At 38.1% G+C, this 26,052-nt stretch overlaps 2 protein-coding genes across 6 annotated transcripts in view; one reads left to right on the top strand and one right to left on the bottom strand.

Moving 5' to 3' along the window:
• LOC111148656 (apoptosis resistant E3 ubiquitin protein ligase 1) overlaps positions 1-5,378 on the bottom strand; it is a 42,556-nt gene extending 37,178 nt beyond the window's left edge. Inside the window, exon 1 of one of the 2 annotated variants that reach the window (XM_022505417.1) lies at positions 5,224-5,378. The gene's annotated coding sequence lies outside the window, so the exon portion shown is untranslated. The remainder of the gene's footprint in view (positions 1-5,223) is intronic. The other variant, XM_022505418.1, reaches the window with a different exon arrangement.
• Positions 5,379-5,424: 46 nt separating this feature from the next.
• Positions 5,425-21,405, top strand: LOC111148558 (FCF1, rRNA-processing protein). 4 transcript variants are annotated; one of them, XM_022505217.1, is made up of 9 exons: positions 5,457-5,478; positions 5,617-5,681; positions 5,789-5,856; positions 7,368-7,439; positions 8,037-8,185; positions 13,107-13,179; positions 18,272-18,359; positions 19,526-19,620; positions 20,585-21,405. In XM_022505217.1, the coding sequence occupies exons 2-9, from the start codon at positions 5,679-5,681 to the stop codon at positions 20,631-20,633; spliced, it is 597 nt and encodes a 198-aa protein (XP_022360925.1). In that variant the 5' UTR covers positions 5,457-5,478; positions 5,617-5,678; the 3' UTR covers positions 20,634-21,405. The 4 variants fall into 4 exon arrangements, with proteins under 4 accessions (XP_022360926.1, XP_022360928.1, XP_022360925.1 ...); XM_022505218.1 differs by lacking the exon at positions 5,617-5,681 and having other exon boundaries at positions 5,425-5,478; XM_022505220.1 differs by lacking the exon at positions 5,617-5,681 and having other exon boundaries at positions 5,455-5,469.
• The last annotated feature ends 4,647 nt before the right edge of the window (positions 21,406-26,052 follow it).

Here is a 26,052-nt window from a genome sequence, read left to right as displayed (position 1 = left end):
TTTTAAAACAAATTCCCTGAATCTGACAAGCCGTCTCCCTTAATAAGTCTAGGAGGGTGTTATTTCATTAACTGTGCATGAAGTGGCAGGCAAACGGCCAGATCTACAGCCCAGTGGGATGAAACTGGAATCATCACACATGCGCTTAAAAGCTAACAAAACTTCTACCTATATGGTCATCTATTCTACCGTTATTTTTAAAGAAAATAGTTTATCTACATCAGGAAAAAAAAAAAAAGAACAATCTTAAATGAGTATTTTATAGTTGTTCGTTTAAGATTCCAGGAAGAAAAATTCAATTAGCCACAGAAAGGGCAAACTGAGATGGCTCAATTTGAAGGAGAAACTCAACATTTACGTAGTATTAAAACAAAATCTTTTTTGACCCAATAATCACTGTTACCAAACAAGATCTATGATTTTCTTTGAATGCATATTAAAAATCTATTAGATGCCCAACTTATGTTGGACCCTGAGGAGCCAAAATGAGTAAGATGGTCCTCACCCCTTAGAAACATACAGTTTAGTACAGAAGACACACAAGTAAACCACTTGGTGACAGTTCTGTGTAGTGAAAGTCTATGAAGTAAGCACATGGTGTTAGTGGATCCCGGGAAGGGCCCCACAATCAGGATTAGCTCTTAGCATCTCAGGAAACTTCAGCCCACCGTCCTGGGAGCAAAGCCAACTCTCTCACCGAGTTACCAGTGTTTGGGGAATTAAGGAGGTACAAAACACTACCTACACAGTATTGTCTATTCTCAGGGTCAATGACTTCCTCTCTTCAGCAACGGTCACAGGGGATTACTGAACTATATACACAGCAGAGAGAAAGCTCATTGGAGACTCCAACCTATCTACCAAAATTGCACACTGTCTAAATACAAGGTGGTATCCTGGTTTGGATCTTAGAACAGAAAAAGGTTTTTAGTGGAAAAACTTGTAAAATCCAAATAAAGTTGTAGTTCAGCTAATGGTATTGTACCAAAGTTAATTTCTTATTAGATGTGACAACATACCATGGTTATATACATATATATATATGTGTGCATATATATACACACACATACACACACACACACACACACACACACACCATGATTAACCTAATGGTTAACATTAGGGGAAGAACTGGGTCAAAGATATACAGAAACTCTCTGTACTATCTTTGCAACTTTTCTATAAATCTAAAGCTACTCCAAATCCAAAATAAAATGTGATTTTTATAAAATTACAACTTGTTCCCCTCTTTACATTCTCATTGCCCCCCCCCCCCAGGATTCCGATCATGCCTCCCTAATCCCTACCCAACCAAGGTAATGCTTGGTTAAAACACTTTTTTCCATTCCTTTTCAATCTTTTCTATAAATCATTTACACAGCCCAGCTGAGTTCCCATCTTCACCAAGACATGAGAAACTAGATTATACCTAGGAGGTTTTAATTGTTTTTTTCTTCCTAATAGCTTTACCACATACACCAGGAGTATCCTTGGGAGTGGAGCCTCTCCAAGTGGACAAAAGAGGGGTTAAAATAATCTGAGCTGGATCTCTGGATAAGAGCAAGGGACCCTACAGAAAATTTATGTTGTATATCATTAGATTACCTTTATCTGATCTCTGGCCAAAAAGGATAATGAATAGAAAATACAAGGAACAGATGCTGACTACCCGTATCTCAACACCAAGAGGCAAACTGCACTGAAATGATGCTGCAGCTAGAAGCTCCAAAAAACATGGTGCAAATTCGTCAACTATCCAAGGTAACAGAAATTCATATTGAACAAAAATTCATATTAAAATCATACGGTGTGGCGCTTCGGTAGGGTAAGTGTCCGACTTTTGATTTCAGCTCAGGTCATGATCTCAGGGTTGTAAGATCAAGACCTGTGTCCACGTGAGGTATGGAGCCTTCTTGAATTCTCTCTCCTTCTATCTCTGCCCTCCCCCAGTTAAAAAAAATATATATGGTACTCTTCAATACAGGTTAAATGATGAAACATACATTTACCAAGACTGTCTGGTTTCTGATAACTAGATGAATACTCATCTCTATTAAGCCATAACTTGTAGAAGAGGCTTCAAGAGTCCCTAAGGAAAACATCGGTGATAGAACACCCTATCAAGGCGTCAAGCATGTGTGTGTGTGTGTGTGCACACATGTACCCACGGACATACACACAAACTGCAACAAGGTTAAGCAACCTCAACAGTTTGAAAACTATTATATAAAAGAATATTATTAGTGAAGGCTAAACATTCATGAAGACTTCAAAGGAAAAGAAACCAAAGAAAGAGAAACTGAAATTTAAACCTAAGCTATTTAATGACTAAAGTCATTTCAAAAGTAAAATGATATACTAGAATCCGCTGAACTCATTAAGTCTGATATGTTATATGGTATGTTGGAACATATGTAAAATATAGATCACGCAACAGTACTCTAACCAGGACCACTTCTGTAGAGATGAACAGGTAGAGTAATTCCCATAAAAGAGTTCAATTTGCGTTCGTCTGTTGAACAACCTTACCATCATTGATCTGCTCACAAGTCTATCTCCAATATAGGCCTGAGATCCTGAAGAGTAACGAGCACACTGCCTAAGGGCAGAATGGGCCCTTAATACACGCCTTCCCAATGAGCGAACGTGCAGTGGTAATATACCTCCGAGGTATCCTTACAAACCACTTGGTATCAACACCTTAGGAGCAGAACATGCTGTATACCATGTTACATATTTAGGAGGCAGTCAAACTCACTGAAAAATAATTTCTACCAACTAATGTTGGGGGAAAAAAACTCATCACATGAGACATCAAAAGAAGGGTAAAAACTGTAACTTGAAAATGAAGAAAGTATCTGTGAATTCGTTTTCTTCCCTGGATCGCCACAAAAGTAAATCTACCTTTAACTTCCTAATATGGAAATACAAGAGTTTCAAAAGAATCTTTCGTTAGCCATAATTTTATATAAAAAATGTGTTATTAACTTAAATTGGTAAGGAAGACCAATTAGTGGATGGAATGAAGTCCAAGCCCAATTATGTGTTCAAAACTGTGGGTCGGATGCCTTAAAAAATTCTTTCTCTTCAAGACTGCAGAAAAATACAAAACAACCCTCTTGACTGCTGTGAAGGACTAAAAGTATTTCTTTTTCTCACAAATATGTAATCAAAAGCAATTACTTTCTGCTCCTACCCAGCACAAAGCAATGCCATCTCCTCCCTTCCATCACCATCAAAACACGCTATGGAGCATCTCAGTACTTTAATCTTAGACTATAAGAATGTCAGATTGCAATAAAATTACAATTCAACGAAAACATTTTTCTAAGTATGTTCTCATTCCCTGCAGTGTTCCTATACTAATTTAGGTCCCTCTCAAGTATTAATAAACAAGAAAACAAGAAAATTCTCAGAACAGGTATTCCAAATTGTTTTTTTTCTTTTTAATTTACTATTGTTCATGGATTCCAAAATTCATGGTACTAACATTACCAGGACAGTATCTTTCTGTCAATGGCAGAATTTAAATGTGAATTACTATTTAAATTATATGCAATTTTCCCTCTGACCCAACCTATAATACCGGTCAACAACCAAATGTTTAAAATAAACAACTAATCATGTTTACTTAAAAAGGTTATTGCTGAATCACCGAGAGGTTCTAATGCATCGAAAAAGCGGTAGCTCTCAGCTCTAGCCATGAATGCAGCTTGCAGACAAGCTGTCTCAAAAAGATTAGGAACGTCTAGTGACTGCAAATGGGGTAAAGCAGAAGGCACATACGTTATCTGTAGATGGTTCACTAATAAAACTGTTTCAACATCAAAAACTCAGAGCCTACAAAATGCCTGCAAGCCAAAAAGAAGAAGGAAGAAAAGTGCGTCCATATAGAAGGCAACATGAGAAACCACCCTGCAATTGAGCTTTTCAAGAACTGCAAACTTCATAAGGTTCTTGGAGCTTTCACATTCAAGTTCCAAAATAGAGCAACTATATTAAAAGAAAATTGGCATAAAATTCTAATGCCACCACATGTTGAAAGACACACAATAAATAATAATAGAAAACACTTCAATAGCGTTTTATCTGAAGTCCCTGTTCTAGGGACTTCACATTCTTATTCATTTACTCCTGATAACCTTCCTATAAAACAGATTCTATTAAGATTATCTCCACTCTATGGATGAAGGAACTGAAGTACGGATAGATCAATTCACCCAATGTCATACAGCCAGGAAGAGGAAGAGCAGGAGTTTAATTCCATTAGTCAGACTCCAAAGTTTTTGTTAACCAATGCACCGTGTTTTATGAAATGGTCAGCTTTTTTTTTTTTTTTAACCTAATAACATTTTTGGATTTCAAACACGAGGATAGTTTTGTGCAATAAGAGTACAGGCTTTGGAATCAAATCAAACCTGAACAAACTCCTGAACAAAGTCAAACCTCAGCTTCCCTGTACGTAAAAGGCAGGTATTTAAGTTATGGTGAAGGTCAAAGTAGATAATGCAAGTGCCACGTATAGTATACAAGATAGGGGTTCTTAACCTTACGTTCACAGACATCAAGTATCCACAGAAGGGCTTCAGAGTCTCTTTGTCTTACCAATTGTATGACAAATGTTGTATGTGCCCACCCCTCCTTTTAAGAATCGTCTCCGGCTGTCCACAAACCTTCAGGGAATACCTGGATCTCTGAAAGGTTAAGAACCACCAAAGTACACAGCAGCTACTCAAAAAAATGGAAATTCTCTTTCCCTTCTTATTCTCAAAAACTGTCCCTTTTCCATTAAGGGTGACACAACAAGGCTTCCCAATAAATGTCAATTATTTCCCCACCATTTTCCTGGCTTGGTAACTAATAACATATGTAAAGCTTATGTCCCAATTTCCTAGAGATGGTCTAAAGAAAGCCCTCAAACGATGATTCATCCCTCACTGCACCGAGATGAATCCACAGTATTTACTCGAGAAAATCGTGAGAATCATCCACCTAGCTGCACGAAGCACCATGTCAGCTAGGAGAACCGAGTAGGTAATAGAACCTCCCAACTGCACCCTAGAGACCTGAACCCCAGCGCTGAGGGATGAGGAGAATGTGTTTCCCTAAACTAGTGGAAAACCCTAAAGTCTGTTTCCCCCATCCCTGTCCTGCCTCTCTGGAACTGCAGGGAAGTCCTGGGGCAGTGCCCCGGGCTACAGTGGGAAAGGAGAGAAACGTTACCCGAACAGCGCGGCAGAGTTCCAGCTCTGCTGCTGGGGGCGGCGGCTTCAGCACCGCAGCAAGACTGGCTCAAGATCCTCCCCGCAGAGACCCCAGTACAGATCTCGGCTCCGGCTGGGAACCGGCTCCAAGCTTTTCCGTTTCCCAAAGCGGCTTCCGCTTCCGGGCTAGGCTTTGCAGGAAGCAGTATTTGGATGACGCAAAGTGTCGCGCGGTTGGTGATTCCGGAAGAAACAAGAGCAAGACGTGAGGATGGTGAGGGGAGGGTTGGTGAAGTGATTTTGTTAGACCACGTTTTGGGAGAGGTCGAGCCAGTCAGCCGTTAGCCAAATTTCCTCTGTATTACTCTTAATTATTTTCATTCTGACTGTAGTTCTTAAACTGCTCCTAAAGGTGCCTGCTATGCTGTAGCGAGTGGGGAGAGGAGGAACAGATTGGGGCACAGAGGATAAGAGATGGTGGGTATTTGAGGGAAGAAGGGAAGGGAATGGACAAAACACGAGAAAGAACTCAAGAAGATACTATGTATTTCTAATTCTTTTAACTCTAAAATTTCTGTTTCAAGGGGAAGCAAAAGAAAGCAAGGAAGTATGCGACAATGAAGCGAATGCTTAGTCTCCGAGATCAGAGGCTGTGAGTATCTGGAATAAATCTATTCCCTAAGATAAAAGAGTTAGGAGGACATAAGTAGTAAGAGTTTTGTCTTTATTTTGTGTTTACGTTTAAAGTTATTGTGTCTTGGTTTTGTATAGATAGGATAGTAAGCAAGTGTGTAACAGCCACTTAGATGCTGAGTGATTAGGGAAGGGGGTGGGAATTAAACATTTCTGAAGTGTTCGCTCTCTTCCACCGTTTTTATGTCTTTTATCTATCATATCACATTTAAGCCCCCTTGAAGCTGGTAGGTTGGAATATCTTTGTGTTCTTGCCATTACCTTTCTTATATTACCCAGTGGAAAAAAAAATTTGTTAAGATTGTTGAAAAACGATGAGGTCAGAGACCGTGTTTGCCTTGTGTTCCCAGCATCTGTCACATAAATATTTTTAGAAGAAAGAATGGGAAAACACCTAGATGTCTCCATTTTATAAATCTTATAAGAATCCAAACCACTGTGTGAGAGTGAAATGATACTGCCTACTGTAAGCTTCCTTGCTTCAGTGAAGAATAGACAAAGTTATGAAATAAGAAGTGGTCTTGGGGCACCTGGCTGACTCAGTAGATCACGGGACTGTTGATCTAGGGTGGTGAGTGCAAGCCCCACCTTGGGCCTAGAGCTTACTTTAGAAAGGAAGGAAAGGAAAGAGAGAAGAGAAGAGAAAGACTGGTCTTCCTTGTATTTAATAACCTTAGAACAAAGAAATGCTCTTCAGGTACTAAATTGTATTTTCAGCCTTTAGTATGTATGTATTATGTAACTTTTAGGGAATTTGCCTCTTTGATAATATTTTATTTCCAGTTAAGTGTTAAATTTTGTGTATGTGTTTTTACGTTTTAGTCTTTTATAAGAGGCATATAGGGGAACCTTTTTCCTCCCTACTATTGGAACATTGGAGTCTTCAGAAGATAAATGTTAGCCTGTTTTTCCACTGCATTGAAATGGATTTTGATCCTTGATATGAAGAGCTTCTGACAAAGAAATGATAGTATAACTAACATTTATTTTCCCATTAACAATTTTTTTTAGATTTTATTTATTTATTTGTCAGAGAGAGACAGAGCACAAGCAGGGGAGTGTCATGCAGTGGGAGAAGCAGGCTCCCACCTAAGCAGGGAGCCCGCGATGTGGGACTTGATCCGAGGACCCTGAGATCATGACCTGAGCGGAAGACAGAAGCTCAACTGACTAAGCAGCCCTGGTGTCCCCCCTTTAACAGGTTTTATGGATTATTGGCTAGAGATTTTTAAATTTCATTATGTTTAACTGATTAGTTATTCTCAGCCTACTTCCCACACAGTTCCACACAATTTTTTATGCTTAGAAAGTGGATGTGGGTATTAACATGAAGAAATCACAAAATGGGATTTCCTTTGTAAGCAAAAAAAAAAAAAGAAGAAAGAAAGAAACTTTAAATGTTGAATGAGATTATAACTACAATGAGTTTTTCCTTCTCTCTTGCATTTAATTTACTTTCTTTTTTCCTAGTAAAGAAAAGGATAGATTAAAACCTAAAAAAAAAGAAAAGAAAGATCCCAGTGCACTCAAGGAAAGAGAAGTGTGAGTAATCAAAAATTTTAAGTTTTCCTTTAAACCTAGAAACCTAACATTTTAGAACCATAGAATTCTTAGAAATCCAGGCTTTCCCTGAGCTGTTCTGTAAGCCATCTGTAAGTCTGGCACAACTATGCAAATGAAAGTGATATTGGTGAACGTGTATCCATTCTAGTAGTTGGAAGGTTTTTGGATTTCATGGAGCAGTGAAATTTCCCCTAAAATCTTGGGGATTAGATTTAGAATCATTAATTTTTTTTCTTTGCTGTGATCTTTCAAAAGAAACAATTATCATTGTTTAACACACCAGCATTGACGAAAGAACGTATCATCAAAAGTAGTAATGACAAAATTTCAAGGTCATTCTTCTTAAAAAAATACACCTAATTTTATGAAACACCATCATATTTTCTTTGTTATCTCATTTTGCCCTAAATTGGTAATGGATATATCATCACAGGATTTATTAGGATTTATTTTCAATAAATAAGGAAAAGGAACTTAATCTATAGCAAACAGTTTAAAGCAGAGACTTCATTTGTGTTGTTGATATCAAAGTATCAATGTAGACATTACTTTGTGTTTTGTGTCTTCTTCCTTCAGCCCCCAACATCCTTCCTGCTTATTCTTCCAATATAACACTCAGCTGGGCCCACCTTACCACATCCTGGTTGATACCAACTTTATCAACTTTTCCATTAAAGCCAAACTTGACTTAGTACAGTCAATGATGGACTGTCTTTATGCCAAGTGTGAGTATCATACTTTTACATTTCGTATCATTTATAAAGGATAATTATAATTATCCAAATACATGAAAAGAAGGGAGTGGGGTCTTAGTTAGTTGGATTTCTGGTCATTTAATTTGCTCACTGTAGCAATGACCATTTTCAGTGAGTTGAAATATAATGCAGACTTGACTGGAAATAATTGAACGTCACAATCAGAACATACTTAGCCTGCTTTGATGTTATGAACATCAATTTTGAACATGGGATGGGAATTTTTTGTTTTAGAATTCCGGATTTTAACATTCTGGGTAAATGAAAACTTATTATGTTTTTCAGAATACTTTTACATCAAGAAGGAAACATTCTCCTTTCCGCTCCATTGTGGAAAAGCTAAATAAGATATTTTGCCATTTATGGTCACAGAACTAGACGTAATGCTGTTTCGTGACTCCTAAGTTTATTCAGTGTGGTATTTATTTGTGCCACAAAGGACCAGAAGTAGTTTATTTATACCTAGATGTGCAGTTTACCATTAGTAGCTTTCCCTTGTGTTTGGGTGTCCCATCCCTCAAGTAATCTTCCTTCACTACCATGAGTAAGAAAAAGAAGAAAATCTAGGCCATGTACAAGGAAATCACTTCCTCATAGTGAGATCTGTTGTTGCATTTTGTGAGGGATTTACATTTATATTTTTTAATATATTTACATTGCATTTTTTAACCTTTTTTAAAAGGTACAAATGAAAACTAGACTTATACTTTGCCATAAAGAATAAATTGAAGTAAAAAATTTGCACGTGCTTTAATTTTTAAAGGATGCTATATAATGAACATTTATAGAGTGATAGTAACATAAATGTTGTTTATTGATTGATTGAAACTAACAAGTTGGGAAGATAGGGTAAGAAATGTGATGAGTAAGAGATCTAAGTTCTTTAAATGCCGTAAAATTAATAAATACAAAAGTGCATAAGTTTATTATATCAAGATATGAAGGTAACCACCAAATGAGAAAAACAGCTAATGAAGTAAAATAGTGGTCTCTGAGGATCCGAATTGGTGGGGTAGGAAAGGATTTTTTCACACAGACTTTGCCATATTTCTTTTTAAGCTGTGGACGTGTGATATTTTAATTGGTTTAAGCTTGTTGGAATAATAAAGAAAAATAACCTGAGGGTTTTGAAGGGGCCGGGGTGGGGGGGGGCGGTGGTGGGAGGTTGGGGGAGCCAGGTGGTGGATATTAAGGAGGGCAGGTATTACATGGAGCACTAGGTGAGGTGCAAAAACAATGAATACTGTTACGCTGAAAAGATATTAAAAAATAATAATTAAAAAAATAAAGAATAACCTGAAATGGGGACCCTACCTTCCTGTGGTAGTGGACTAGAGTGGCCTTGGATGAGGGAAGACAGTACATGTGGTAGACTTTAGTTTTCCCATGGTGTTTTTTATGACTATAAATAAAGTGTGCTAGCTGCTTATCTAGAAATGCCTACTTATAAATGACCTACTTATAAATGAAATGGATGGAGGTTCAGTCATGGCCCTTTGAAGGCAATTTGTTTCCTTGACTCTATAGGTCCATCACTATTATCTAAATAGTGACCGATTAGAAAAGCACTCATCCGAGAGGAGTGCTTTCTCTGGATATGGATACCTTGGGAATACAGCTATAATGTGTACAGCTAAATGCTCTCACTGTGCCTTTTTTTAAAAACAAACTTATTGGGATACCTCAGACTGACTGGTGGCTCAGTCCAGCATCCGACTTGATTTTGGGTCAGGTCATGATCTCAGGGTTGTGGGATCGAACCCAGTATTGGGCTCCATGCTGGACGTGGAACCTGCTTAAGATTCACCCTCTTCCTCTGCCTCTCCACCCATCTCTGCCTCTCTCAAAACAAAAAAAAAATAGTGATTTTTTAATAAAATAAATAAAAAATAAATAATAAATAAATTAATAAATAGTAAATAATAAAATAAAAACTTTTTAAGGAAAATACCACTTTCTGCAGTCTTCTGTATAACATAATACTTCAAAGGAAAGGTTGAAGAAATAGTCAAGTATGGTACAAATTCAGTTACCTAGGAGATTCCTTCACTGTTTTTAAGCTCTAGCTATTTAATTTTTCCTCACTTGTCTTTATACCTGAAGGAAGACCTTTATCTTCCTCTTCCTTTGAAGATGCCCCTTTGACCTTTGGCCTGGTCCCATTCCTCCCTGATATTCCAACAAGGGAGGATAGTTAGCTTTCTGTCAGCTTTCTTTTCTGCCCATGAGTGTTCTTCCCTGTTACCTTCCCTTTCTTGATAGTCCTCTTCCTGGGCCAACTTTCCTGCTCCGCATGCAAGCCCTTGGTTGGTTTACTGCTACGTGGTTCTGAAATTGACCCTCTTAAGTTGCATATTGCCCTCTGACTCCACCATGACTGTTTGATCTTACTGATTTTATACCTCCATTTTACAACTGCTTTTTCTTCTGGATGTTGTACTTTAGTTTAGAATTTAACTTTGTCCATGTTCAAAAATATTTCTGTACTTGTGGAAAAAAAAATCTAGCATAAAAACATTAAAGCCCCCTATAACGCCTTTCCTCACGGGGGGACAGTTTTTATTTTTATTTTTTACATTTTCTTTTTTTCTTAATAGGCTCCACACCCAGTGTGGAGCCCAGTGTGGGACCTGAACTCAGGGCCCTGAGATCAAGGCCTGAGCTGAAATCAAGGGTCATATGCTTAACTAACTGAGCCACCTAGGTATCCCTCTAAAATGTAATATAAAATCTCTGTGAATTATAGGTTAATTTTGTTTATTTTATTAATGAAAATGGATCCTAGATTATTTACAATTTGTCTTTGTGCCTTTTTTAACAACTTGGAGACATAAATTCACATACCATTTAAAGTGTATGATTCCGTGGCTTTTAGCGTATTCAAAATCAATTTTAGAATATTTTATTACCCAGAAGGAAACTCTGAACCCTTTAACCATCATCCCCAACCTTTCCTCTTTCCCTCCCTAGACAACCACTAACTTGCCATATATCTCTATAGATTTACCAATTTTGGACATTTCATTAAAGTGAGATCATAAAATATTTTGTCCTCTTACATTTAGCATGTTTTCAAGGCTAAATGTTAAAGCATGTATCAATACATCATTTCTTTACGTTACCAAATAACATTCTATTGTATGGCTAGATTACTCATCCATTTTTTTCTTACTTTTACATTGAACAAATAACAAATAAATTTTTTTAACGGGTATTTATTTATTTATTAGAGAGAGAGCATGCACATGCTCAAGTGGTGGGGAGAAGGCAGAGGAATAGGGAGAGACAGACTCCCGCCGAACAGGGACCACCCCCCCCAACCCAGTGCAGGGCTTGATCCCAGGACCTTGGGATCATGACCTGAGCCGAAGGCAGACATTTAACCAACTGAACCACCCAGGTGCCCCTTGAACAAAATATATCTTGAACATTTTGCTGTGTCAGTATATATAGTGGACTTTATTCTTTTTTTTAAGTTTACATAGTATTTACATAATTTTTAAAAATTAATATTCTATTTGATACTTGGATTACTTGCAGTTTTTACCTTACTATAAATAAGGCTGTAGTGGATATCAGTGTAACTATGTCTCTGTTAGGGTGGAGTCGTTCTTTAGGATACATTTCTAGGAAACTATTGCAATTTCAAGGGGTATGTATATTTTCTTACTTTAACGTATTGCAAAATTGCCCTAAAATAGTAATACATATTTTTACACTTACTAACTTAGTGTGAGAATACCTGTTTCCTCAATATTAGGTATTTTCCTTGTTTAATCTTTGCCACTCTAGTAGGTAGAAAATGAAATCTTGTTTCAGTTTATAGCTCTTTAATTAGGAGTGAGATTGAGCACCCTTATTCGTTGACCATTGTATGTCTTCCTCTGTGACCTGAAGTGTATGAACTGAAATGTACCATGGTGGTTAAGAAACCAGTCTATAAACAAACTGAGGGTTGCTGGAGGGGTGGGAGGGATGGGGGTGCTGGGTGATGGACATTGGGGAGGGTATGTGCTATGGTGAGTGCTATGAATTGTGTAAGACTGATGATTCACAGACCTGTACCCCTGGGGCAAATAATTCATTATATGTTAAGAAAATTAAAATTAAAAAAATAAATAACACATGGGGAGAAAGAGGTAACTAGCGATATACTAGAATTAAGTATTGCTCTTAAGAAAAGAAAAAAAAGAATCCAATCTATAACCCGACAGTCTCTATTCAAGTCTTGGCTTCACCATTTGCTTCTACTTAACTTCTTTGTGCCTTAGGTTCCTGATCCGTAAAATGGGGATGATAATAATAACAATGCTACCTGATAGGAATTATTCTGAATAAGAAGTGAGATATCCTCCTAAAGTGCTTGGCCCAGTGGCTGGCAAATAGCATATAACAAGCACATAATATAACGAGCTCTTTGTATATTAAAGAAATTTGCCCTTTGATGAAGGTGTAGAAGTACTTTTCCTAGTTTATTTTTATTTTAATATGACTTCCATAGCTGTCAAACAGAAGTTTTCTATTTTTATAGGATCAAATTTACATTTTCTGATTAATTGTTTCTTTGGGCTCGTTTTTAAATTTTTTTCCATCTAGAATTTATTTTAATGTAGAAAGGATGACAGGGATCTAGCTTAATTTTTTCCCCCAGGCACATTCATGACACTTTATGAATCTGTAGTGTGGAATTGGGGCGGTTCAGTTCTCTACTTTCCTCATCAATAGGGATTTTATTCACCTCTTGTTCTTACTGTTCATTTCAGTGTGTTATTCTGCTGTTATTCCAGAAGCCTCATGGGTCTTTTAAAGACTCTCAATGGGTTTAATTCAGAGAGAGTAAAACCAGTTTCTTTACAGGTTCTGTTATCAATATGTATTTTTTTCCTGGCAGGTATCCCTTGTATAACTGATTGTGTAATGGCTGAAATTGAGAAACTGGGGCAGAAGTATCGAGTGGCTCTAAGGTAGGAAGGAGCTGGTCTAGATTGGTATACTCAAGATTTTTTTTTTTTTTTTTAAGATTTTATTTATTTATTTGTCAGAGAGAGAGAGAGGGAGAGAGAGCAAGAGAGCAAGCACAGGCAGACAGAATGGCAGGCAGAGGCAGAGGGAGAAGCAGGCTTCCTGCTGAGCAAGGAGCCCGATGTGGGACTCGATCCCAGGACGCTGGGATCATGACCTGAGCCGAAGGCAGCTGCTTAACCAACTGAGCCACCGAGGCGTCCCGGTATACTCAAGATTCTTGTGATCCTCCTTCATCTGTTTGCTATCTGAAGATTTCTTGGATAATTACTTTAAATAAAAACCATACAAAACTAGTTAACTATTTATGATCAAGAAAGCAAACATTCGGGGCACCTGGGTGTCTCAGTTGATAAGTGTCTACCTTCGGCTCAGGTCATGATCCCAGAGTCCTGGGATCGAGCCCTGCATCAGACTCCCTGCTCAGCGGGAGGCCTGCTTCTCCCTCTCCCAGTCACCCAGCTTGTATTCCCTCTCTCACTCACTCTGTGTCAAATAAATAAATAAAATATTTAAAAAAAAGAAAGAATGAAGAAAGCAAACATTCGAAGGTTAAAGAATTTAAAGATTTTATTTGAGAGAGAGAGCATGAGGTGGGGTGCAGGGGTGCTGTGGGCAGAGGAAGAGAGAGAAGCAGGCTCCCCCTTGAGCAGGAAGCTGGTCAGGCTGCGGAGCTCTATCCCAGGAGTCCCAAATCGGGACCTGAGCCGAAGTCAGACACTTAACTGACTGAGCCACCTAGGCATCCCTAAGCTGCAGTTTTTTGAATGAAGTTAGTTAGTCCTATTGGTCTTGTAGGCCTCCTTTTAAGTTCCTCTGGATTTTCAATTAGAAAGTGTCTTTTTATTAGCTATCTAGATATCTTTTAGAATCTCATACTTAAAAGAGTCACATTTTGAGTTTTGAGCTTACTCTAGAAGGTTCACTTGAATTAAAACTAGTGGTTCCCAAAGTATGGTCCATGGACCCCCTAGAAGTCCCAGACACCTTTGTGCAGGGAGCCTAATAAAACTATTTTCATAATAATATGAAGATGTTGTCTCTTCACTGTGCTGACATTTGTACTGAGGGCAGAAGTACTGGTGCCTTAGTACCAGTCAAGACAGTGGACCCAAATAATGCTGGTAGACTTTGTATTCTTCACTGCCCCTCACTAGCAGTTAAAAACAACACAGGGGTGCCTGGCTGGCTCAGTCGGTAGAGCACACAACTTTTGATCTCGGGATTATAAATTTGAGCCCTAAATTGGGTGCAGAGATTACTTAAAAAAATAAAATATTAAAAACAAAAAACAACAAAAAACCTCAGAGTCCCTTAAGAATATCCTTGATGAAGCAGTAAAATTTGTTGACTTTGTTAAATCTCGACCCTAGAGTACACATCGATGTTCCTTGTGATGAAGGGTAAAATACACCTAAAACACTTCTGCCACATCCCAAGAGTGAAGGTTCCTCAGTGAAAAAAAGCATTTGTGTGCTTGTTTGAGTTGTGAGCCAAACCAGCTGCTTTTTCATGGAATGTCATTTTTATGTGAAGAATAACTGACAAACACTGATTTTTCAGACTAAATTTGCAGATAGTTTCTCAAAAATTAATGCAGTGCATCTGTTACTTCAGGGAAATTCTTAACTGTATTAGCTGCCAATGATAAAATTCAAGCTTTCAAGTGAAAATTAGAGTTTTGAAAAATCACGAGCTTATCACATTCCCAATACTAAAAGACCTTTCTGTTGAGACCAGTGAAGATACTGAGTATGATTTTTTTTTGGTAATTCTGTAATGAAATGTGTTAATACTTAGAAGATTTGTATAATTCAATGAGTTGGCATTTTCCAAATGATCAGTGAATAATATTACAAAATCATGCATGGGTAAAACATTCAATCAAGGTCCAAGATGTACCAGTGAATTTGTGTGTTTCTGTGTGTGTCACCTTAAAAGGTGTACATTATATGCTATAAAATTGACCAAGTTTAATTATATAATTTGATGGGTTTGGCAAATGTGTATAGTTACGGAACCACTCATAGTCATGAAATAGAACATTTCCAACATTCAGAAGTGTGATTCCGTTTACATGAAATTCCAGAAAAGACAAAACTGTGCTAATAGAATACAGTGGTTAGCCGAAGCTGAGCGTGGTAAAAGTGGATTAACTGCAAAGGGACACAGGGAACTTTTTGTAGTGACAGAGATGTTTTATATCTCAGTTGTGGAGATAGGTGACATGGATATCTAAATTTGTCAAAACTCATCAAATTTTGCATGTATTGTCAGTGAATTTTATTATATTTCATTTATACGTAATAAAGCTAGTTTTTTTTTAAGGCAAAGAAAAATGGAAACCCAGTGTATAAGAATGGTAGCACTGCTTAGCTGAATGGGAAAGTGATAAACTATTAAAATATTATCTTTTGGAGGGGAGAGGGGTTGGGGGTTGGGGGTTGGGTGAGCCGGGTGGTGGGTATTGTGGAGGGCACGTATTGCATGGAGCACTGAGTGTGGTGCATAAACAGTGAATGCTGGAACACTGAAATGAAATAAAATAAAATGGAAAAAAAAAAGTATATCTATAGGGGCACCTGGGTGGCTCAGTGGGTTAGGCCCCTGCCTTCAGCTCAGGTCGTGGTCTCGAGGTCCTGGGATTGAGCCCTGCATCGGGCTCTCTGCTCAGCAGGGAGCTTGCTTCTCCCTCTCTCTCTGCCTGCGTCTCTGCCTACTCTCTCTCTCTGTCAAATAAATAAATAAAATCTTTAAATATATATATATATATATGTATATATATGTATATATATATATATATACATATATATACATATATATATATATATATATAGTCACTATGGAAAGAAACAAAATTGGATTTCCCTCTTTCCCAAAAATCATTTCCAGGTAGATTAAGTATCTAGACTTTTATAGAAAATATGGAGAATATTTTCATGATTTTGGAGTAGGCAGGGCTTTCTGAAGGAGTCCAAGCCATAATAGAAAACTAACTGATCTGATTATATTGCTGTTGAATACTGGGGCACCTGGGTGGCTCAGTCAGTTAAGCGTCTGCCTTGGGCTCAGGTCATGATCTTAGGGTCCCGAAATCGAGCCGCGCCTCGGGCTCTCTGCTTATTTGCAGGGAGGTTGCTTCTCCCTCTCTCTCTGCCCCTCCCTCTGCTTGTGGTCTCTCACACTATCCGTCAAATAAATAAATAAAATCTTAAAAAAAAAAGAGAAGTTGAATACTACTTTCTAACAAAAGGTAGCATAAACAAAGCAAAACAGTAAGTCACAGATAGTGAGAAGATACTAGTAATGCATATAATCAACAAAGTGCTTAGTTTCAAAATATATAAAAAACTACAAATCTATGAGAAAAAGACAAAATCCTTAAATTCACAAGGAGATATCATTTCATATGCAGCAGATTGGCAAGAATTGAAAAGTCTGCTTAACAATGCCGTGGATAGTTGAGACTGGGGACCAGTGGAAATTCTCATATTCAACAGATACGGATGTAAAGTGGACAGTCACTTTGGAGAGCAGTTTGGCAATATCACTGCAGAAAGTTCCGTCTTTCCAGCCCTGTTTCACTCTTCTCTGCACAGACGCTCTCTCCCGACCAGAAAGAGGTGCTTGTTCTTCCCTGAACACCAATGACCCAATTTATAGATGGTTGGTGCCCTGTTTGGAACGTGCCTGCCCATGGAATATTCTTCCATCTTCATTTTATTTAACATCCATGTAATTTTTTTTTAAGTGTACCAAATTCACAGTGACTTAGCTCTGAACTACTGCAATGTGGAGCATTTTTCTTGCACTTGGTACCTATGTGCTGCCTTGTGTTTTATTCAGTATGTGACTCATCATTACATAGTAGGAAGAACATGGTTCTGGGAATCACAGACTTGGGGTTTTTCTTTTTTCAAACTTGCATGAAAATAACATGTTTGATTTGTTTATGGCAAACAATATAAACATGTACATATGATAAAAAGTTGAAGTCCCTCTGCATATTCACACTTTGTCCATTCTTCCACCCTAATGGTGACAACTGAGAAGCGTTAGTGTATCTTTTTCTAGACCTTTTTTCTAAGCAAATGCAAGTGTTGATAAAGACAAGGAAAGAAATTTGTATTTTCTTTTAAAAAAAAAGATTTTTTTTATTTGACAGAGAGATCACAAGTAGGCAGAGAGGCGGCAGGGGTGGGGGGGGTGGGGGAGCAGGCTCCCTGCTGAGCAGACATCCCGATGCGGTGCCAGGCTCCATCCCAGGACCCTGAGGTCATGACCTGAGCCGAAGGCAGAGGCTCAACCCACTGAGCCACCCAGGAGCCCCAGAAATTTGTATTTTCTTAATTGAATCATATATGTATATTGTCCGATGACTTCCTTTATGCAACGGTTTGAATTTTTTTGAGTTTATTCAACAAGCCTTCTGTGTTGGTACAGACAGCCCTACCTCATTTTTTTTTTTTAAACAGGGTGGGGCATCAGAATGTATTTAACTTTTTTTATGTTGCTGATGGATAATAAGATGATCTGCAGTTTTTCACTATTATAATACTATTTATTATATTTATATATAATAATTTATATTTAATATAATTTATATTTATATTTATAATCACTATTTATAATACTATTATAAAGTATTCTGTAGTGGCCGTCCTTGTGCCTATACTCTTGCAGATTTGTGTAAGACAGCTTCTAAAAGTGAAATGGTTAGGTTAGAATTGTTTGGTTTTGAATCCCAGCTTTTCCCATCTGTGTATTTTGAACAAATTAATTAATCTCTCTGAATCTGCTTCCTCATTTGTAAAATGGAAACATAACTAATTCAGAGTTCTCTGAAGATTACGTGACCTAAGGCACAGCAGCCTCTCCCTCAGTTGTCTTTCCAATCAGAAGATAGGGTGCGGGAGGCAAGGGGTGCCTTAGAATCCCCACATAGAGCAAGTCACTCTTATTTTACAGATCAAGAGTCAGAAGGTTACCCAGTTGCCTGGTTGTCGTTGTTAATCCACTTTTGTGACCCTTCAGGATTGCCAAGGATCCCAGATTTGAACGATTACCATGCACACACAGAGGAACCTACGCAGATGACTGCTTAGTGCAGAGAGTAACTCAGGTATCACCAGTTTTTAAATGTTCACTTTGTGCTTCACAGGAAGCGTAGGTGCCCTCACTTATTTGAGGAAGTGGATTGGAAATGTATACTGTACCTGTAATGGGAAAATCACAGGCTTGGGGAGGAGACACGGATTTCAAGTCTCAGCACCTGCATTTATTTGTATGTGATTTGGGGCCCTTACTGATTCTTTATTCCACAACTCATCCCTATAAAATACTTTGAGTGAGTGTACATATAATATCATGTTTCACCTCCCTGTGAGTCAGAAATCATCCATTTCCGTTATTCCTCATGCAGGAATTTTGTTCCTTTCCACCATGCCTAAGCAAGAGTGTTTCTCAGTTACATCTGAGTGTCCCAGGATGCTGTCTTACAAGTACCCTGGAGTAATTAGGTTTTTGATTCTTCTCTTCTGGCCTCCTTGTCAAGCAGGACAAGAACTTCTGCTATTGGTTGCCCTTCCTGGACCCTCCTCCTCTGGGGATAACCGTCTTCACCTGGTGACCACACTGCCCTCCCCTTAGCCACCCCATCCCATGGGTGGAGACAGCATTTGCCTTAACTTCCCACAGCACAGCTGTCACTAGGCTACAACTCTTTTCAGAATTGATTGGGAGATTGGGGTATGATGGAAGTAAAATCTAATACAGCTGGCTGCTAAATGCTTTCACAACTGCTAGGCTCAGACTTGTCCTAGAGTTCCATTCTGATGTCCTGGCTGAGGAAGTGGCCTACCTCCACCACTAGGAGGTCTCAGAGTAGGCCTAAGCTCAGAGATTGCAGGAAAGGCAAAAGCTGGGCCCTCCGATCTAAGAGATTTACTCGGCCTTTGCATTGAGTCTTTTGGGGTATTTCTCAAAATCAAGAAATTGCCTGCCCTAAATATGAAAGTACCTTCCACTTATGAGAAAAAACAATTTGCTGCTTTAAGTAGTTTTTCTACCTTCTCCCCCTCAAGAGTCTTAGAACTGCATTTCCCCTAGGCAACTTGTTATATGTTTTGTAAATATGAGCTCCTAGATCATAGTAGGTACTCAACAAATTATTTTAACCTTTCCTTTGCTATTTACTGTGAAAATGAGTAATTCTCTAGATTAGCCAGTGTACCATTATTCAGTGTCAAGTAGACTCAATGTGTGAACATTCATTGGTGTCTTTTATAGCACAAGTGTTACATTGTGGCCACAGTTGACCGAGACCTTAAACGAAGGATCCGGAAGATTCCTGGAGTTCCCATCATGTACATTTCTAACCATAGGTGAGAACTGTCTCTTGGGGGAAGCGATTAAAAGTATAGACAACTGGGGCACCTGGGTGGCTCAGTGAGTTAATGCCGCTGCCTTCGGCTCAGGTCATGATCCCAGGGTTCTGGGATCGAGCCCTGCATCGGGCTCTCTGCTCAGCAGGGAGCCTGCTTCCTCCTCTCTCTCTGCCTGCCTCTCTGCCTACTTGTGATCTCTGTCTGTCAAATAAATAAATAAAATATTAAAAAAAAAAAAGTATAGACAACTGATAACAATTAAATAGATAGCTGATATCAATTAAAAATGAGGTCAGGTTATAGGAAGATCCGAAAGCAATTGTTGTATCAAATGCGTACATAGTTACATTTGAAAAAGTGAGACAAAGTAATAAGAACGAGGGCAAAAGATAAAACTAGGATTTGGGGATGAGGCAGACATTCCTATTGCTACAGTAAGATTACCAGAAGAAATAGAGATGTGTAGCTTTAAATACAAAGCAGTCATTTGAATTAAGCTAATCTTTTTGGCCAGAAATATCTCTTTTTTTTTTTTTTCCTTGAAAGCCTAGTATATGTGATCAGCACCTCATCTGGGAAATTAAAAGCTTATTAAAAAGCATACCTGGTCTTTATCTTGCTTGGATGTTCCCATGTTAGTGCTCATTCTCTTACTGTCTCGCTTTTCAACCTGGGAAGAACACAGTATAGTGGGAAGAATATGGGCTGGGAGGAGCTGGGTTTACCTGGACTTAGTGCCTGGCTCCCTTACTTGTTAACTTTCGATTTTGAAGAATAAAGATAATATATTAAAGTCAGCATTTTGCTAAAAATCACTCATTACGCTATCCCTTTAAAATGTTCCCACTGACAGGAAGGATTCATAGTGGGGAGGTGAAAGTGTTGCAGTCAGTAAAGGATGGGTTTTTAGGTGGGTTCTGGACCCACTTTCTTACCAGTGTTAATTTTTTGTCCTAATTAGGTACAACATTGAGCGGATGCCAGATGATTACGGAGCCCCTCGGTTCTAATTCTTAAAAGATAGAGTTCCTCTGCCTTCCTTTACCAACTTTTTCTGTTGCTGGTTCATATTAGCAACATGCTATAGCATGAATTATTCTTCTTACCCTTTTCCTGTTATGAGCTGAGTATGGTTAAATACACTCACTTTTTGGTATTGTTTTGAGATTGATAATTTGTATCATTTTAAATATTGTTGCATTTTTTTTTTATAAATCAGATGATTGCTCATATAATTTGGTGGTGGCTATTTTATATCGATTTACTCAACATATATTTATTACAGTTATCCTCGGTACTTAATAAGATATGGTCCTTCCCTGAAAACATTCGTATTATAATAGGGGAAAGAGAAACATGTATGTGAATAAATATCGTCATATAATGGTGTCAAGTTAAAGGTATGAGCGGATAGACCTGTGTATGAGAAAAGAATGATTTCTTTCTACTTGGTTGGAATGGGGAGGGAGGTAGGGCTAGAGGTAGTTATATTTGAGTTAATCTTTAAAAGTGAATAAGTGCTTGCCCAGTATATGAACAAAGAAACGAGGCATAAGAAACATATGAACAAAAGTACGGAGACGTGGATGTTACATGGAATGATTGCTTCGCCTGTGCAAACACTACCATACGGTTTTTCTAACTAGAACATGGGGAAAAGAGATCTAGCCTGCATCTGAGACTCCAGGGGAGGGAGGTAACTGGGAGGGGGCCTTATATGACATGGTAAAGGGTTTGGACTTGATTGTGAAGTCAACAGGAACTTATTAAAATTTTAAGTAAGGTGAATAATAAGATCAGATTAGATATTTTAAATGATCACAAGGTAATGTAAGAATAGAGAAATAAAACATTGAAATAGAATTGAAAGTCCATAAACTGATATATTTATGATGAGTTGGTATATTATCAAGGTGGTATTTCAAATCTGTGGAACAAGGAAATTTTATTGAAAGGCCAAATAGTGTGGAGTAATTCTTAGTGGGGTTAGACTTCTGATTCCACCACTTACTATCTGTATGAATTGGGCACAGTATAACCATTTGGTGCCTTCCTTGCTACCTCTTTAAAATGTGTTGTCTAAGAAAAAATAAAATAAAATGTGTTGTCTAATCCTCAAAACAAGTCTGATAAGATGGGATGAAATAGTACATGACAATTTAAGTATTGCTCAGTAAATGTCGGTGATTATTATAGTATCATAATGGCTAGTGGGCTATCCATTTGAGAAAAGTTTTTGTATTCCTACTTTATATCCTTCATGAGAATACATTTCAAGTGGGTCAAAGGTCTAAACTTTTTTTTTTTTAAGCTATGGAAGTCTTAGAAAAAGCACAAAAAATGCCTATAATCTTTGTATAGAATTCTCAAGTAAGATGGAGAATTTAAAAGCCATAAAAAAAAAAAGATTAGTAAGTGTGACTATGTTAAAACTATAGATTTCTGTGGAAGGCAGCCCTCCCAAATTAAGACAAGTGGCTGACCAAAAGATCCTCCAATATATTTAACAAGGGTATGAAGAAATGAGTAGTCACGCAGTGGTGAGAAGAGTACAGATGGATATAACTGTTTTAGGTAGCAGTTTGACAGGAGCCCTTAAAAAAAAAATTACAGATATCCAAGGAACCCAGTTATATTTTGGGGTTACTTATAGATATACAGGTGGTTTTCTTTAATATACATGGTTAATGTGATATAAGTGCATAAATGCAATATAAATGTGTAAAGAAACATTCACACATGGGTACAAAGAAGCATCTAGAAGTGTCTTACTGCACCACTGTTTATAATAGAGAAAAACTGAGAAGAATATGTAAAGTTCCATCAAAAGAATCTTAACTATGTTACATCTCTACAGTTAACCCTTGAACAAAGCAAGGGTTGGGGGGGCTGATTCCCCATACAGTTGAAAATCTGAGTATAACTTTTGACTTCCCCAAAACTTAACTACTGATAGCCTACTCATGACTGGAAGCCTTAGTGGTAGCATTAACAGTTATTGCATATTTTGCATGTTATATGTATTATACACTGTATTCTTACAATGACAAAAGCTAGAGAAAAGAAAAGGTTAAGAAAATCATAAAGAAGAGCAAATATGTTTCTGATACTGTATTTTAAAAAAATCCACGTATAAGTGGACTCATGCAGTTCAAACCAATTTTGTTCAAGGGTCAACTACACTGTGGAATGTCATGAGCATTTGAAAAGAATGAAGTAGATTTAAAAATGGGCAAAAGACTTGAATAGATGGTTCTCTGAACAAAATATACAGATGGCCAACCAGCACATAAAAGATGCTTAATGTCACTAATCATTAGGGAAGTGCAAATCAGAATCACAATGAGGTATCACTGCATACCCATTCAGATGGCTGCATCTGAAATAAATAATGAGTATTTACACGGATGAGGAGAAATTGGAACTGTTGTACACTGTAGGAAATATAAAATGGTACAGTCACTGGAGAAAACAATCTGGCAGTTCCTGGAAGAATTAAAAATAGAATTACCATATGATCTGGCAGTTCCACTCCTGAGTATGTACAAAAGAATCAACTCAGGATCTTAAAGAGATATTTGCGCATCTGTGTTCACATCAGCACTTCTAACAATAGCCAAGAGGTGGAAGCAATCCAAGTGTCCATTTACAGATGAATAAATAACCAAAATGTGATATATACATACAATGGAATATTATACAACCTTAAGAAGGAAGAAAATTCTGACACATCCTCCAACATGGATGACCCTTGAGGATGTTATGCTAAGCGAAAAAATTGTCACCAAAAGATAGGGGTGCCTGGGTGGCTCAATGGGTTAAGCCTCTGCCTTTAGTTCAGGTCGTGATCCCGGGATCCTGGGATCGAGCCCAACATCAGGCTCTCAGCTCAGCGGGGAGCCTGCTTCCTCCTCTCTCTCTGCCTGCCTCTCTGCCTACTTGTCATCTCTGTCTGTCAAATAAATAAAATCTTTAAAAAAAAAAAGATAAATACTGATTCCACTTACATGAAGTGCCTAGAATAACTGAATTCATAGAGACAAGGTAGAAAGGTGGTTCCAGGGCTGGAGGGAGTGGGGAATGGGGATTTTAATGGGGATGGAGCTTCAATTTTCCAAGACAAAAAGAATTGTGGAAATTGGTTGTACAACATTGTATATGTACTTAACGATATTGAACTATATACACTTTAAAATGGCTAAAATGGTAAATTTTATGTGTATTTTATCACAATTAATAATAGTAAGAGCTATATTGCTTACTTGACCTAATGTTAAGAAAAAGAAGCAACTCGTAGAACAATGAGGTGTGGTGTGATACCTGTTTCACTTTTTTTTTTTAAACCACAAAATTATGTAACTGTTAATATGGTAATAAACATACATGGATAGAAAAAGTTCTGAAAATAATTCTTTTCCTATTCTCCCTTCTCTGCTAACAGTATTACCCTTAGAGAAATCCACTGTTAAAGGACTGGATTATGGCTCACTGCTATCCCAGCACATAATATGGATGTTTCATCTTCCTGGTTAAACCAGTCAGAATATTCTTTTTTTTTTTAAGGTGTTTTTTTTTTTAAGATTTTATTTATTTATTTGACAGAGATCACAAGTAGGCAGAGAGGCAGGCAGAGAGAGAGAAAGGAGGAAGCAGGCTCCCTGCGGAGCCCGATCCCAGGACTCTGGCATCATGACCTGCGTGAAGGCAGAGGGTTTAGCCCACTGAGCCACCCAGGTGCCCCAAGTCAGAATATTCTTATACCCTTTGCCACTGCAATTACTTCAAACCTGGGAGATCAAACTCAAGCCAAATAGTCTTAACCAGAGCTTTTACTGGAGATCTGTTAGCTAATGTAAGCTTTGAAACTGAGTGATCATATCTGCCAATACTTTGGAAAAACCAACCTGGATTTTACTTTGATTGCATTGTCAAACTTAACCTTAACTAATGTAGGATATATGTCTCCTCAACCAACAGAGAGGAAAAATGGAAAAGGGAACTCAATCATTTAAAAAAACTCAAAAAAACAAAACAGATTTTGTCAAAACCCAGTGAACTGCATCCCTGGAGATTTGCATATTTTGCTATCTGTAAATCGAAAAAGGGAAGAAGAAAAAAATACAGAAGAGGGGAGGGAAGAAGAAATAATGGTAAATAGAAAACATAAAGTAAGATGGTAGAGAAAGGTTCAAATGCACAGTAGTTATGATTAATGTGACTATATAAGTTTTCTTACTAAAGGACAAGTGCACGGGGCGACTGGGCGGTTTAGTCGGTTAAGCATCTGCCTTTGGCTCAGGTCATGATCCCAGAGTTCTGGGATCGAATCGCACATCCGGCTCCCTGCTAAGTGGAGAGTCTGCTTCTCTCTCTGCCTCTGCCCCTCCCCCTGCTGGTGTGTTCTCTTTTTTTTCTCTCTCTCCCTCTCCCCCTCTCTCAAATAAATAAAACCCTAAAAAAAAAAAAAAAAAAAAAAAAAAACCGCACAGGTTGGATATTTTTTAAATCTTACGACTGTGTGATATTACAAAACATGCCTAAAACAGAATGACACAGAACAGTTGGAAATGATAGGAAATTACACTTAACTGCACAACCTAGTAATTCTACTTCCTCGGAAATCTACCCAAATGAAAACAATATTCACACAAAGACTTGTACACCAGTGTTTATGTTATCTTTATTCATAAAAGATAAAAACTGGAAGCAACCCAAGTATCTGTGGACAAGTAGATGGAGAAACTGTGGTGCATTCACAGAATGGAGTACTATTTAGCCATAAAAGGAATGAGCTGATACAGCAACACAGGCGAATGTTAAAATAATCAAGTTGAGCAAAAGAGGCCAGACACAAAAGAATATATACTATATGATTCCATTTATATGAGATTCTAGAAAAGACTAACCTGTAGTGATGGTAAATCATTAATTGCCTGAGGTGGGGATGGCAGTTTGGCTGTATATAGATACAAAGGAATTTGGGGGGTTATGGAAGTGTTCTCTCTCTTTTTTTTTTTAAGAATTTTGGGACGCCTGGGTGGCTCAGTTGGTTAAGCAGCTGCCTTCGGCTCAGGTCATGATCCCAGCGTCCTGGGATCGAGTCCCACATCGGGCTCCTTGCTCATCAGGGAGCCTGCTTCTCCCTCTGCCTCTGCCTGCCATTCTGTCTGCCTGTGCTCGCTCTCCCTCTCTCTGATAAATAAATAAAATCTTTAAAAAAAAAAAAAAAGAATTTTATTTATTGGGGCACCTGGGTGGCTCAGTGGGTTAAGCCTCTGCCTTCGGCTCGGGTCATGATCTCATGGTTCTGGGATCGAGCCCCACATCAGGCTCTCTGCTCAGCAGGGAGCCTGCTTCCTCCTCTCTCTCTGCCTGCCTCTCTGCCTACTTGTGATCTCACTCTCTCTGTCAAATAAATAAATAAAATCT

The sequence above is a fragment of the Enhydra lutris genome, unplaced genomic scaffold (genome assembly GCF_002288905.1).
Source record: "Enhydra lutris kenyoni isolate GAN:26980312 unplaced genomic scaffold, ASM228890v2 scaffoldscaffold20, whole genome shotgun sequence".
Taxonomy (NCBI): domain Eukaryota; kingdom Metazoa; phylum Chordata; class Mammalia; order Carnivora; family Mustelidae; genus Enhydra; species Enhydra lutris.
This window is presented reverse-complemented; position numbering and strand designations above follow the sequence as displayed.